General features: G+C 42.0%; 2 protein-coding genes across 7 annotated transcripts in view; both read left to right on the top strand.

The window, feature by feature from the left end:
* The first annotated feature begins 606 nt into the window (after positions 1-606).
* Positions 607-7,614, top strand: LOC115776890 (vascular endothelial growth factor A-A-like). Of its 2 annotated transcripts, none has more exons than XM_030724690.1 (6): positions 607-1,072; positions 2,040-2,082; positions 3,186-3,382; positions 4,524-4,600; positions 4,682-4,714; positions 7,478-7,614. In XM_030724690.1, coding segments are annotated over exons 1-6 (414 nt in total). In that variant the 5' UTR covers positions 607-1,009; the 3' UTR covers positions 7,479-7,614. The 2 variants fall into 2 exon arrangements, with proteins under 2 accessions (XP_030580550.1, XP_030580551.1); XM_030724691.1 differs by lacking the exon at positions 607-1,072 and adding an exon at positions 1,563-1,597.
* The window catches only part of cep162 (centrosomal protein 162), a 35,552-nt gene continuing 28,428 nt past the window's right edge, over positions 7,548-14,671 (top strand). For 2 of the 5 annotated variants that reach the window (XM_030724685.1, XM_030724689.1), the window contains exon 1: positions 12,636-12,737. The gene's annotated coding sequence lies outside the window, so the exon portion shown is untranslated. Of the gene's footprint in view, positions 7,783-12,635; positions 12,856-14,671 lie in introns of those variants that run through there. The other 3 variants (XM_030724687.1, XM_030724686.1, XM_030724688.1) reach the window with 3 other exon arrangements.

Consider the following 14,671-nt stretch of genomic DNA (forward strand, 5'->3'; position numbering starts at 1 on the left):
ACATATATTATTATATATGTATCATAAAGACAGTGCCTGTCTTTATGATACAATGGTGGGGTCAAGAGTGAAAGTGGAAATAAATTGGGGAGAGTGTTGTGATGTGAGTGTGATTGTGTTACTTGGTTTGTAACTATGCTCATGTCCCTAGGGACATTTATTCATTTTGATTTAGAAATAACAGCTTTGCCACAGAGCTGGGCTTCAGGCAGTTTCTTTTGTTTGAAATTATTTCGCCTGCTTTAGAAAATACCCCTTCACAGGGCACAGATGAAGCTGGAGTAATAATTTATGAATATGTGCACACCTTATTAGGAGAGATCAGCTCAAAATGTTCCCAGACAGGGAAAATCTCCTCTTTGTGGCTGGTTCAGCGCAAATAGACTGCATTACTCCCCAATACCACAAACTGACGGGGGATCCGTTGTGTTTCGCTGCCCCTTAGAGTTTGACTCACGCCACAAGTGCGAATTGTTTCCTGAATCAGTCACGTGGTACGACCGGCTTCCCAGGCTTCGGACGTCACCACATACGCCACCGACACGAGCCTCGTTACGCGCTTCACAAAGATCTCCCTTGATTACTCAATACACGCTTCGAAGCGTCACACAGAAGGACACACCAGCATCCCAGACAGCTTACCACTGTAGCGCAAAATAGAAGCAGAGCAACAGCGCGAACGGAAAAAAGAGGCACACACAGAGAGGTGGCGGGTCGTTTTATAATCGGCAAACGGCGCATTACACACACCTTGATGTTTGGGGGCTTAAAAAGCTTAAAAAAGACAGAAAACCCCGCAGTGTTCTTGGGGTCCCAGTCTAGATTTTAGAAGACATAATTTCTTTGTGGAAGAGCGTGTTGTGGGTTCCTGTAAACGCTTGAGTGTGAGAGAGATGGATTTGGTTTTGCTGTAGAAAAGTTTCGCCGTATTTATTTTTGGTTTATTGACATCGTCAGTCCTGTTTCATGTTTGGCTCTTAAACACAAAGATTTGTGTGGAACTACAAACATGAACTTTGTTAGTTTGCTACAAGTACTTTTGGCAGCAGTTCTTCACCTGGCGGCTGTAAAGGTGAGTCTGACTTGACTGACTTAATACGCGTACTAACCGTACACACCAAAGTTGGTTCTTTTCTTAAATTCTTTTTAAAACAAGGCATTTTTCATTTAATTTAAATTTAGTGACATTATAGATTTGTTGGTCAGATACACCGTAGTATTTGTTTGTATCTGAAGGTAATAATATACTGATATCAATCATAAATTTGCTTTCCTCCTTGTCTGCAGTAAACTCCACTAAACTTGGTGTAATGGAGCTGAATAAGTGACAGAATATGTTACATTGATCATATGAAGAATTTCAGCTTGCTGGATTAGCTGCATTTTTAATTTAAGTGTATGGTTACTATCACCCTAGAAACTCTGATATATGAAACTGCATTTTTTTAACCTAAGGGTAAACTGTCGTTTGAGAGCTGGGTGTTGTGCCAGCACGGATTCATTTTTTCTTACGGCGTCCTGCTGACACATGTGATGCCCGCTGGTCCTCTTTCTCACGCAACATTTCCACCAGTTACAGCAGACACACATGATTAAGGTAGATCGTCCAAGGATCTCGAGTTTTACAGTGGAACAAGGGCTGCTTCCTGTCCCTCCTTTCAAAATAAAGCCAAAACACGTTTGATCACTTTTTTTTTTAAAGTGTTTTACTTGTATCCATTTTTGAAAGTTAGACTAAATAAGAACATCCTTCCAGTTTCAAAATACTGTAGACGTGTGTGTGTGTGTGTGTGTGTGTGTGTGTGTGTGTGTGTGTGTGTGTGTGTGTGTGTGTGTGTGTGTGTGGTGTGTGACCTGTCTGAACAATGGGCTCAGCAGGCCTTTTGGTCCTTACCTTAAGTTTGTAATTGTGCTTTTATTTTATAGGTAAGGATAAGTAGTGTGATCGGATGTCTGTATGTATAATGAAAGTTTTTGTTGGTAATGTTCTATGCAGAAGGATTTTATTTAACTGGTTGTCTATTGTGTGTCTCTTACAGACTGCCAGTCTTAACAAGGGAACAGAGGAGAGTAGAAGAGATGGTAAGTGATATATATCTAACAGGGCTCCTAACTAACTCAGTTTCTTCTGTGTACAGACCCGATCACCGTAGCTTCTAGCAGACAGGGTTGGCTCACTTGTATCTACTTGCCTCCGGCGTAATTCAAAGTTCCAAACTTTGGTTTTCAGTGGAAGTATTTGTTACTTAATACAAGTTCAGAGCAGACAGGAATCAAAGTTTCCATTTTATGGTTAAAGGAAAGGTCTTGAGAGCTGCCATGAAGGTGTTGCTTTTTTTAAAGTTCACTGTGAGAGAAAAGGCATAAATCAGTTAAGGTCACTGTTGTAAATTCACACTTGTTACCTTTATGCTGTTCTGTTTTCCTCCATGCATCTGTGGTGGAAGAACAGAGTCCACACATGAGTATTCATCCTTGATTCAGTACCATACTCAGATTTGTTGTGTTGAACCCAAGGTTGGCCTTGTTGGAGCAGATGTGCTCCTTCATACACCCTCCCTCTCACACGTCACACAACGTGTTAAAAAGTGTAAACACACTGAGGACACACATGAGGGCAAACTCATTAATCCTGTCACTAAAACTGCAGCTTTTCCTCATGCACTGATTCATATGTGCAGAAAACTCCTCACATGACCAAAGTAACTTCCCCATGTTGTAATGATGGAGACCATGAAGTGCACTGAAAAATGTTAGGTGATTCTTGACTCTTTCTGTCAAAAATCAGCTTATGCTGATTAAAAAAATACTCATCTGTTATTTATTTTTAAGTCGGTGGAGCTCTATGGTACATGCATTTTACACAAAATACAAATAGTGAAATACATTTATAGTTGGTTAGGGTCTCTTGATTTATAATAAGAAACATGTAAGTCTCTTAGCCCTTGATTTGGAAGTAGAGCTAAGTTGAGGGTGCTCCCATGAGACTGTTATATGCTAAAAATCTATCCAGCTGCTGCCTGTCATAGAGCTCGTGTTAGCACTTTTAGCTGCTAAAGAGAAGACAAAAGAACAAATGCTCTGATTCCAAGACAGCTGGACTCTCAAAAAACCAGCAGTGATAACTGAACATTACAATTAATAAGTCCGGCTGGATAAAAATTATATTCACTTGTCATTTTTAGTTGTCTCTTTCAGAGAGGTTATTACCAAGAGCATGTGCCAGCCCAGGGAAGTTCTGGTGGACATCTTCCAGGAGTATCCAGAGGACACAGAGCACACCTACATCCCTTCCAGCGTGGTCCTCAATCTCTGTGGGGGTTGCTGTAGTGACGAAGCCATGGAGTGTGCACCCACACAAACACGCAACATTACACTGCAGGTGATTCCAGGGGAAGGTCTGTTTTGTTAAAAGAAAGAAATGAATAGTAGGACCCTGAGGAGCCACTGCTGTGCTCCTTTTGCCTTGGAAGGTGACCGTGTTTCAGGAGCAGCAGTTGGAAAAACTCTCTTTGTTTTGCTCACCTAGCAAGGTGGAGTCATTTAGCCATTGCTAACACCACAAAACTCTTTTGTTTGTTTGGCTCAAACATCCCATAGTTAGATTCTGGTTGGTTCTCTGTGTGTGGCCCTTCAAGTCACAAGCTTTTCTGGCTTTCTGAGAGTACAACTTGAGGGAGCAAATTTAAAGTTTTATTCAAAGTTTTTTAGCAGTCAGGGATTTTTAACAGCATTTCTAAGCATTAGTTTTTTTTGAAAATCTGTGGGGTCCATGTTGGAGACCATCAAATCTGGAGGAACTTGAGAGATTTGCCAAAGAAGAATGGGCTGGGGCTGCTCAGGAGATCTGTGAGACTTGTTGAAAACCTGGTATCTAGCATGAAGTGAATGTTAGCATCGGGGAGGTAATAATTTTGACCCACGATGTCAAATTTTTGTGAAATAATTTTGTTTCTTTGGATGCTTGGAAAAGCTGTGCTCTGTTTGACAGCGCTGACAAACAGGACATTTTCACTGTCCTCATCTGTAGCATCCGTCATTCAGCCATGTTTCAGTCTCAGCAGGTGAAGTCTGATTAGTTGTCACAGAGATGGCTCATGTGATGTCTAATCTGAAGATCACATTATACATCCAGGAACACAGAGCAGCGATGAGGAAGAAGCTTTTTTTGTTAAGCCCCAAATCTTTCCTTTTCTCATCTTTTGTGATTCTTCAGAAAATGTGTATGAAGAGCTGTCGTCAGGTCCAGTGTTTTGTTTTACACTTTTAGTGGCTGTCTGAAGCAAATTATCCAGGAACAGAAAATGAAGTGTGAGTCTTACCCTGGCGTACTGTTTTCAGCCACGTCTGTGTGGTGAAGTCTGTCCTAGCTCGTTTGTGGTCACCACATGTTGGCTGGAGAAATTTGATGTTCTACAGTTACATAAAAAAGAAAAAGTTAGCACTTAGCCTTCACTCTTTTGGATTGTGTGTCTGTCTCGTTGTTAATGTCAACCTTTCCCTCTCCTCTGTTTCTCTTCAAGGTAATGCGGTTTAGACACATGTTAATGCAACATACTATTCATTTAAGTTTTACAGAGCATGACAGATGTGATTGCAGGTAAGCCCTCACATTTATGACACATAATTACTGAATAAAATAAAGTAAAAGGATCTGCATCACCTTTTTCTTTCTTCCCAGAATAAAGTCACATGTTCAAGCAAAAGGAGAGTAGTAAGTACATGTTTCTCTTTTCCATTTTTCAGTTTGAGGCACACATTTTTCCCTTCAATAGACTTTGATTACTTGTATATGAATGAAAACTAGTGAAATTATACTTCAGCAGTATTGTTTTGAGCTTTACCTTTTTGATGGTTTGATGCTCAGTGCTGCACCTGCTTCTCATTTTTCCACAGTTGATTAATACATAGAGACTGGGAATGTTGTCTTCCTTTGTTTTCCTTTTTTGTGGCCTAGCATTAAGTGCTTCATTGTGTATTTGTGACAGCAAGAGAGCGAGTATTAGCTGACAGACCTCAGACCACACACTGCTGTCCGTCTGACCAGGGGTGCAAACCTGACGCTCACCTTTCAGCTGCTTCCCCATTCTAATCATAGCAACAGGTCATACAGCTCAGCCATTTTCATTTTTACTGGTGTAAATATAAAATGACCTTGGGTACAAGCTGACATCTGTAGCTGTCATATTTGACCGTGAGGGTGGGCTTCAGGCTGAGACACTGGATACAGAAGATGTCTCTCGAGATTGATTTTACATTATGGGGCAGCTTTGGCTCAGGTCAGATAGAGGAGGTCTTCTACCAATTGGCCAGTGGATCCATTTCCTGTAGGCCATGTGTTAAAGTATCCTTGGCAAGATACTAAACCCGAGTTGCCCCCAGTGTATCCAGAGTGTCTGAATGTTAGATAGAAGTGCTTAGGTATAGGTAAAGGGTGTGTTGGGCTGGGGGTGGGGGTGTGAATGAGACATCTAGTAGAAAGTGTTCTGAGTGCTCAAATTGAGTAAAAAGGTGGTATATAAGGGGTGGCATGGTGGTGCAGTGATTAGCAATGTTGCCTCATGGCAAGAAGCTCCCAGGTTCCAATCCAGCTAGTTTACATGTTCTCTCTGGGTACCCCGGCTTCCTCCCACAGTCCAAAAACATGCACGGGGTTAGGTTAATCGATGATTCTATATTGACTGTAAGTGTGAATGTGTGTGTGAGTGTTGGCCCTGCAACACATTGGAAATCTGTCCAGGGTGTACCCTGCCTCTTGCACCATGACACCTCCAGTCCCCTTGCAGCTCTGAATTGAATGAGGAGAAAATGGATGGATGGTGCTATTAGTCCATTAACCCGTAACACTGTATGACATATGGAGGTGTTGGAGCACGGGAATACACCAGAGCTGATTATGCCCATAAGACAGTGCTTGCTAAAAAGCACTGGTTCATTTTTTTTTTTTTTTTTGGTAGCTGAGTTTCCCAGGTGCACAGAGCACATGAAGAGGTTGCAAAGTCAGGGAGAGGAGCAGAAAAGCAACTCTAGACAAATTTTAATATGAACGTGTTGCCATAAAAAATTTCTCTTCCTTTCACTTTCACGAGCTTGTCTGTTGCCATGTTCCCTTGTTGTATGTGATAGATGGTCAAAAAGGCTGGTATTAAAGTACAGTTTGGTAAAGAGATCTAGTGTGCTGAGCGTAAGGTAACTGTACAGGACATCTGCAGAGGTGGTTTTAAGAATGCATCCTGCTTCTTGAATGTGTGCTGTTCCACCCAAAATGCATTTCATTACACTGGACTGGTGACATATGCAATCCAAACGCAATCTAATCTAAGCTATGCATTGATATCATGTTTTAGTGTCTGTGATGTGTCTGTGATGTGTCTGTGATGTGGCCTTCTGTCTCAAATCAGAACACTGTGATAGATACTGCAGTCATGTTGCCCAGTACACCCTTAAAAAATTATTTTTGTGCCTCTCTTATTGTTGTCTTAAGTTTGTCAAGTTTTTTTGTGTGCCTTTTTATTTCTTCTCAATACTTGAATTGGAACTTGTGTATAAAATCAATGCAAGCATGGGGAGAACATGCAAACTCCACACAAACCCTCACAAACCCTCAGTGGCAACAGTGCTAACCTGAGCCACTGAGGGGTGCTATTTAATAATAATTCTCATTGGCCCCAGTCACTGGTGAGTAATGACTATTTGACAGACATGCTCTTCAAATGGAGAGGGAGAAATTCTTTATGTAAAAGTAATGATTTCCCCACAGAGGACCATGTCAGGAACATAAAACACTACACAGTCTTACAGCCCAGAAGAGAAAGTGAAATCAGCTTTTATTTCCTTAGTATTGTGCAAGAGTGGAAACAAATGTAATTGAAATGAAGGTTCATTTCATCTTCACTGTTACTAGAGTTTCTTTGATTTAACAAAGGTTTGAAGATGGGTGAATGCAGACATATTGTCTAAGGTGCTTGCATGTCTACCGTCTGATGGTTTTTGCTGAGTTTAATGTCTCACACTGTCTGAATGAAGCAGCAGGGAGCCCCATGCAGACGTGGTGGATCTGTTGTCTCCACTTAACTAAGCTGTGTTTCATGGCCCGCCCTAACCCAGCCACTTCCATCACCTCTGATCTCCATGGGCCTCTCACCCTGCTTTGGATTGTGTTTGCATGTGGGTGAAATTACACTTGTCCACTTAGTGTTCAGGAGAGACTGCATGGGACCCAACAGTGAGATTTCAAGTTCCAGGATTAGGTGCCAATATTAAATGAGCTACTTAGATCAGTTATTTTCATTCAAACAAAAGTCCCAGGACATGGACAACATTGGACCACTGTGTGTTGATAGTGACACTTTGTCACCGCCTGTGCCTGTCACTATACAACATGCACAGTATTCTGTGACATGAGAGGGTATAAAGTTTGACAGAAAACAATTTGATGCTTGTAACATAACCAGACCTTTGTCTTATCTATCCATAGATGCAACAAGCCAAGGACCAGCTACACTGTTGTGAAGGAGTTCTTGCCTTGGCACAGCACTTTGAAACTTGGGAGCACATTCCTTCCTGATGACGCAAGATGGGAAGATTTGGATACAGACTTTGCTGACTGTTTTCCATCTGAAGACATACACTACACTATGGTTTATCAGCAAAGTCAATGCTGCTACAAATTTGCTATCACCATATGGATGCAAGATGAAATGTTCGGTTTTTTAAACTTCACTGGATGCTTGTCTGCTGTGGAATATAAATGTCTGGAATCTGGGAGCAGATGGAGGACAAGTAAGAGGAGGAATGTCTGCTTTACTTGAAATGGAAGTTTGGTCCAATAGCTGCTTTTGTGACATGATGCAAAGTTGTCTTTACTGGCTGACTCCAGCTGAAATGAGAACACATTAAGGATTTTCTTTCTGCATCCACAGATTGTTGAAATGACTGTGGATTCAGGTTACATATTGTGGTGATGGATAATATGAAGATTTCTAACTTTCTGGACGGGCTACTTAATAATGGTGAATGCTGGACTAGATAAGGTTACGATTTTGGTCAATGTTAGGATTGGACTTCTTACCAACTCTTCCCCACAGGAATAAACAAATGTCTTGATATTTTTATGCAACTTTATTTATGGGTTCCTTTCACAAAACATATATTGAGACAAGATGGGAAGGTGTTTGTTTTTTAAAGCAAATGAACGATCTGTGATCCATGTAAATATATTTAATTTATGCAATGTGGTTTTTGTTGTTTTACTGATTTTTATATGTAGTGCTGAAGTTACTGTTGGCACTGCTCAGCTGTTTTCAGCGGGTAACAGATTTATTGGAGAAGATTAGTTATGGAAAAAAGGACTGAGAATTCTTTGACATTCCATGTAAGCTGAAGCTCTCAACAGCTGGACGGGATTGTTGTTGGCCTTTTGGCCAGCAGTAACACAGCCACCAACACATGCAGGAGTGATGCGCCAACGCGTTTATTATGGTCCATTACTGACCTGGAAAATAAACTTGGATCGGCATGTTTACCTGGATACATATCATGATGAGGATGGAGAGTCTTGGTAATACTTTCCAGCTCTGAAATAATTTCTACAGGGTTCTGTTATATATACATATACACTGTACTGCCAAAAGTATTTGCTAGCCTGCCTTCACACACATGAACCTGAGTAACATCCATCCTTAATCCAGAGGCTTTAATATGATGTGGGCCCACCCTCTGCAGCTATAACAGCTTCAGCTCTTCTGGGAAGTCTTTCCACAGGTTTAGGAGTGTTTATGGGAATTTCTGACCATTCTTCCAGAAGCACATCTGTGAGTTCAGACACTGATGTTGGAGAGAAGGCCTGGCTCACAGTCTCTGCTCTAATCCATCCCAAAGGTGTTCTATCAGGCTGAGGTCAGGACTCTGTGCAGGCCAGTCAAGTTCTTCCACACCAAACTGACTCATCCATGTCTTTATGGAGCTGCTTTGTGCACTGGTGTGCAGTCATGTTGGAACAGGAAGGGGCCATCCCCAAACTGATTCATTTTGCTGTTCATGATAAAAACTGTTTCTACTGAGCTTAACAGAACCAAGATCTATATCCTAAATGTGCTCCACAAAAAAAACCCCAACAATGAATTTATTTGTATTCATCACATTTCGTGCTTTCATTAACACCAGATTTATCCCTGCTGTTGTTCTGGGCTGCCACAGTGGACCTAGAGGTCTGAGACAGCGTGCTGACTTATTAAGAGAGAGATGTGCTACAGCGTGAGATTAATGGGTAAGGGAGGGAGTTTGAGTTTAAACGGTGAGTTTTCAGTGTCAGGAGGTGGCTTGCTTTTCACCTGGGCAGCACGGTGGTGTGGTGGTTAGCACTGCTGCCTCACAGCTAGAATGACAGAAGGTCTGGGTTTGATTCCTGTGTGGAGTTTGCATGTTCTCCCCGTGTCTGCGTGGGTTTCCTTCAGGTACCCTGGTTTCCTCCCACAGACCAAAGACATGACGTTACTGGGGTTAGGTTAATTGGTCACTCTAAATTGCCCATAGGTGTGAATGGTTGTCCGTCTCTCTGTGTTCGTGACCTGTACAGTGTGTATCCTGCCTCCTATGTCAGCTGGGATATGCTCCACTGCCCATATGACCCTTAACAGGATAAGTGGAAGAAGATGGAGATTACCATGGTTACTAATACTGAACATATAATCTGATCTGAGGTCAGAGTTTCAGTTTTGTCTGCAAGAGCCACATTTTCACTGCTTCTTTATATGCTTGTATGCTACGTGTGCGATCTAAGTTTACATTTGTTAAACCATACAATACTAAATGCCGCCCATGTTACAACTGTGTGTCACAGTAATGCAGTCTGTGTGTAAATGTTTTATGCTTCTAGCCCAAGTCTGTTTGACACTGCAGCAGCTAATAGAAGACAGAGGAGAGAAGGAGTCAGGCTGTTTTTTCAATAAAATTCATTTCTCTTTGACAATCTGACAAACAAATGTGATTTCCACAGTCATCAGCCAGTGAGAGTGCCATTTCTGAAGCCTCTGATCAGCTTTTATTGTTTAAATGTGCCAAGATTTGTTTTGTAGTGTGTGTGTCACATTACAACAGTAGCACTTAAAGGGTACTGAGTGGTCGAAGGATAACCACCATCATGGTGCCCGTCACGATACCAAGCTGGGGAGGGTGCTCGAGAGAGCACCTGGTCGCTAGGCCTTAACCCGTGGGGCCCAGCAGCGTGCAGCCCAACGAGGAGACATGGACCCACCCTCCTGAAGACCCACCACCTGCAGGAGGCATTGTAGGGAGTCGAGTTCAATGTGTTTTGAGCAGATTCCCTGGAGGACAGATCCCCAGCTATTGAGGTTGGCTACTGGGGCATGGAAGTCACCTCTCTGGTGGGGAAAGAACCTCTAGTGAGTGAGATTGAGAGATACCAACTAGATATGGTCGGGCTCATCAATGCATGGCCTGGGCTCTGGAGCCAGTCTCCTGGAGAGAGGCTGGACTCTGCTGCAGGCTGGGGTGGGTATCTCTGCATCCGCTCTGCTTCCTGCCTGTACGTTGAGAGGACTGTGTCGCTGCACCTTCAGGGTGAGGAACTGCGTTCCCTGGCTGGGGAGGGAGAAGTCTGGGTTTCTGTGCTTATACTGCTGCCCCGATGACCCAACCCGCGAGTTTTGATTTTAAAATATTTTACATAATACTTGCACTACTACTACTGATAATATTAAACTGCTGTCTCTCTGTGTTAGCCCTGCGACAGGCTGGCGACCTGTACAGGTGTACCCTGCCTCTCACCCTATGATGGCTGGGATAGGCTCCAGCCCTACGCGACACTGAACAGGATAAGAATCAGCAGTCATTTTTTAAAGTAACATGCTGAGAAAGTATTTTTCACATGGTTTTAAACAGTTTGATTTTGAAATTACATTTCAAAATGCACGCATCTTAGTGAAAACAGCTTTGGCAAAGCACGCCACAGTTTCAGCACAGACAGAGCAGAGCCACGCCTGACTTTCTCACTGAAATCTCGGATCTGTGCATCAGAATGACCAGAGCAGTGAGGTGAGGGGCAGGGAAAGAGTTTTGCTTCTAAACTAGAGCAGAAAGAAGAAACTCTGTAAATCACTCATTTTGAATGGGAGACGTGCGTCTGGCTGGGTTAAAAAAAAGTGCCTATATAAATTGTTTTTGTTGCCAAACTAGAGGATTTCCCACCTTGCTGTTTGAAAGCTTTATATTCAGTCATAAAATACCTCCACACGATGCTCCTCTTTCTTATTGATTGCAGCCTGTGTGTGTCTGTCTGCTCAGTGCAGTCACACAACTGCACAACACTGAAGCGAAGCAGAGCAGAGCATGAGAGGAGCCATTTACCAATATTTGCATCGATGCTATCGATAGTTGGATTGATCCACCCACCCTACACTGTGGAACGTTCTTCTGTATTCTGTATAATATCCAGAGTAGATCATCTCTTTAGAGAGACACTTTATAGAAGCTCTAGATCAGGGATCCTCAAATCCAGGCCTCAAGGTCCGGTCTCCTGCAAGTTTTAGATGTGTCCCTGATCCAACACACGTGATTTAAATGGCTGAATTACCTCCTCAGTATGCAGTCAAGTTCTCCAGAGTCTTGCTAATGACTTCTATGTGTGACTCAGGTGTGTTGAAGCAGAGACACATCTAAAACCTGCAGGACACCGGACCTCGAGGCCTGGATTTGAGGATCCCTGCTCTATATACACTGCATATGTCCTTTTCATATATAGTATATACACACTATATATACATATATATATATATATTAGGGGTGGTACATTAACGTGTTAATTTCAATTAATTAATTACAGGGAAATTAACGAATTAAAAATTTTAACGCATTTTAATCGCACTTTGCACCGTGGAACGTTTCTCAGTGCACGAGTTCCAGGCATACAGATTATATCGATGCACAATGTCCAAATTCAGGGGCCGCATCCTTTGAAGGACCCGGCCCACGTCCTTCGCAGCCCACGAAGACCACAAAGGCCGGAAGTGAGCGGCTAGCCTTCATATCAGCATCACCTGCCCTCACCTCTGTGTAGCTCATGTCACCTAGCAACCGTGAGTGCGAAGCACAGCTGTGTAAAAGCAGCTGGTTAAACGGAGAACGAACTTTTTGTGGTTTAATTTTAAATCTTTAACAAGCATAACAACATCAAGGAATACAGCTGAGCGAATGATTAATTTCCAGCTATATTAAGTGAGACATTAATGTTGAATAAAACTATCCAATTATGATGCTTAACTTTAATTTCAGGAGTTTGCTTATCACAGGAGCACTTCCACCCTTCATTGGTCTGTGTAGTAGACTGGTGGGAAAAATAACATTTTGAAGTTTAAGCTTATGTATATTGATTTATTCATCAACCAAACTTAAATTAATATTTCTCATATATATATATATATATATATATATATATATATATATATATATATATATATATATATATATATATATATATATATATGATTCCTTATGTACACTAAAGCCTTTATAACCACTTTGTGTGCATTTTCCACTGTGACTTTTACATATCAATGTCTGATCGTCTATTGGCTTCTAAGTTTCCTATGACGTATTTCTCCTAGCCAATCGGGTTGCGTGTGTCACTTCTGTTGTGTCGCGGGAACTGCTGGTCACTCAAGACAACAAACAGAAGAGACGTTTCGACAAGTGTTCAGCTGAGGGAGCGCTCGTTGTCCGTGAGTTGTGTCGATACAAGACCGATAGATTTAAGCTAATCCAAGGGTAGTACCGTACTTTGCGTGCAGCAGGAAAACACAGCTTTAGCTGGCTAACGTTCCTAGCTTACCTAAGTAGGTAAGTGTAGTTAAGTTCCCTGAAAACACCGGAAGTAAGGCAGCGCTTCTTCAAAGTACGAACAAAGTGCTTAACTCGTTAGTTGAAATAAGGAGCCTCGCACTGCGTTGTTTTTTATTACGAAGGAAGGCATTAATAACCAAAGTAGACATTCATTAATTTAGGCGACAACTGTCCGCTAGTGAAGGAGAATACTCCAAAATCGTATTATTGTGAAACTCTCTCTGAAGGATTATATAGCTTGATCCGCCTTACGTTATTGCATTGCTTTAAAGTTTTTAATCGACGGGCTGGGAGCGAGCTTTATCCTGACAGCGGTGATCGGAAGTGGCACGCTTTAATCCTGCGGCGTAACTTCTCACGTTAACCCTACACTTTAAAGGTGCTGAGCCCGGTTTCTGAGGCGGGGCTGTGGTGCGCGCTGTCCTTTAGGGCTCTGTATTACTTTGAAATATTCCAGCCTTCAGCATGTTTTACAGGAACATTTCACCTCTGTTATGGGATCTGTGGTAGAAAAACACTTGACTTTGAAGTCGATGTAAGGCAGCTCGGGGCTCGTTATTTCTCTGAACATTTTGCTGTTGAGGATGAGTTTGTGTTTGCTGGTTATCAGCATGATCATTTACTATTTTGGTGCAAATGTATAACTCAAATAAGTTTAAAAAGACACAAATATGTTGACTCATTATGGAGTTTGTAAACCTAATAATGGTCACGGAATGCTTGTGTGAACTCTCGTCCAAACGTTTATCATATCTGATATGAAAAATCAGTTTTATTTTGTGACTGAATTTTAACACACGGAACCACTTTCCAGCGCAGTCTTCCTCAGCAGCAGGGAGTTTGCTCAGTTGTCAGAGAAACGGCCCTCAGCTGTGACGTCACGAGAGAGCTCTCCATGACAGCTGAGCAAAGTCCATCTCCATCTTGGAGACAGCGATGTCAGCAGGTGTGGGGACACCTGTTTTCACAGGTCTGGACGTGTGATGCAGAAACATGAAGCACCACAGTGTTTCATTATAGTGGTGTAATGTTAGGTGACCCCTCTGACCTGTAGGCTAGCTTTATGCTATTTTTGCATGTTAGTGTTTACTAATGGCTCTCTGCACATAATATACTAATAGTACTGCATGTCATTTTTTTTTATTAATCATTATTAGCCTACACTATAGGCCATTTTTTTTAAAAAGAAAGAAATAGTAAGTGACATTTTAGAGCTACACCCATACAGATGAGCCTGTCTTCAAACATATAATCAAACATATAAGAAACAATGTAGTTTTACATTTTGTAAAACAATTTACCAAATTACTTATTACTCATCCTCATCAGGTTCACTGTCCAGATAAACATACTGGACAGACACACACTGCTCAGTCAGCAGAGATGATTGGCTCTACCCACTCATGTCACCACAAAGCTCTTGCTGTGGGCTGACAGGTGGTTGGAAATGTATTTGGATAGATGGGACATTTTATCATGATCTTGGACTTTGCTAAAGGTAGGATGCTGATCTCGGAGGTTGACTGTGTAAAATCACTTTTGTTTTTTAAGGAAACTGTTTAACGTGTTGGTTGGTTTTTGTGGACAGTGCGTCCTTGATGAAGGAGGAATTTCAGCAGTCAGTCCAGGTCAGGAGCTTGGCTGGAACCACCATGATGGCGGTTGTTTACACTCGGATGTTGTGAGATTGTTGGGTCAAAGGGTTGATGGTAGTAACCCCCCCTTCTTAGGCCCATAAGCTATCTTTCCAGGTCTTTGTCTCCAATTAGAATCAACACTTTGAGGACAAATTCACGAAAAATAGAGCAGAGTT

Source organism: Archocentrus centrarchus, unplaced genomic scaffold (genome assembly GCF_007364275.1).
Source record: "Archocentrus centrarchus isolate MPI-CPG fArcCen1 unplaced genomic scaffold, fArcCen1 scaffold_40_ctg1, whole genome shotgun sequence".
NCBI lineage: Eukaryota > Metazoa > Chordata > Actinopteri > Cichliformes > Cichlidae > Archocentrus > Archocentrus centrarchus.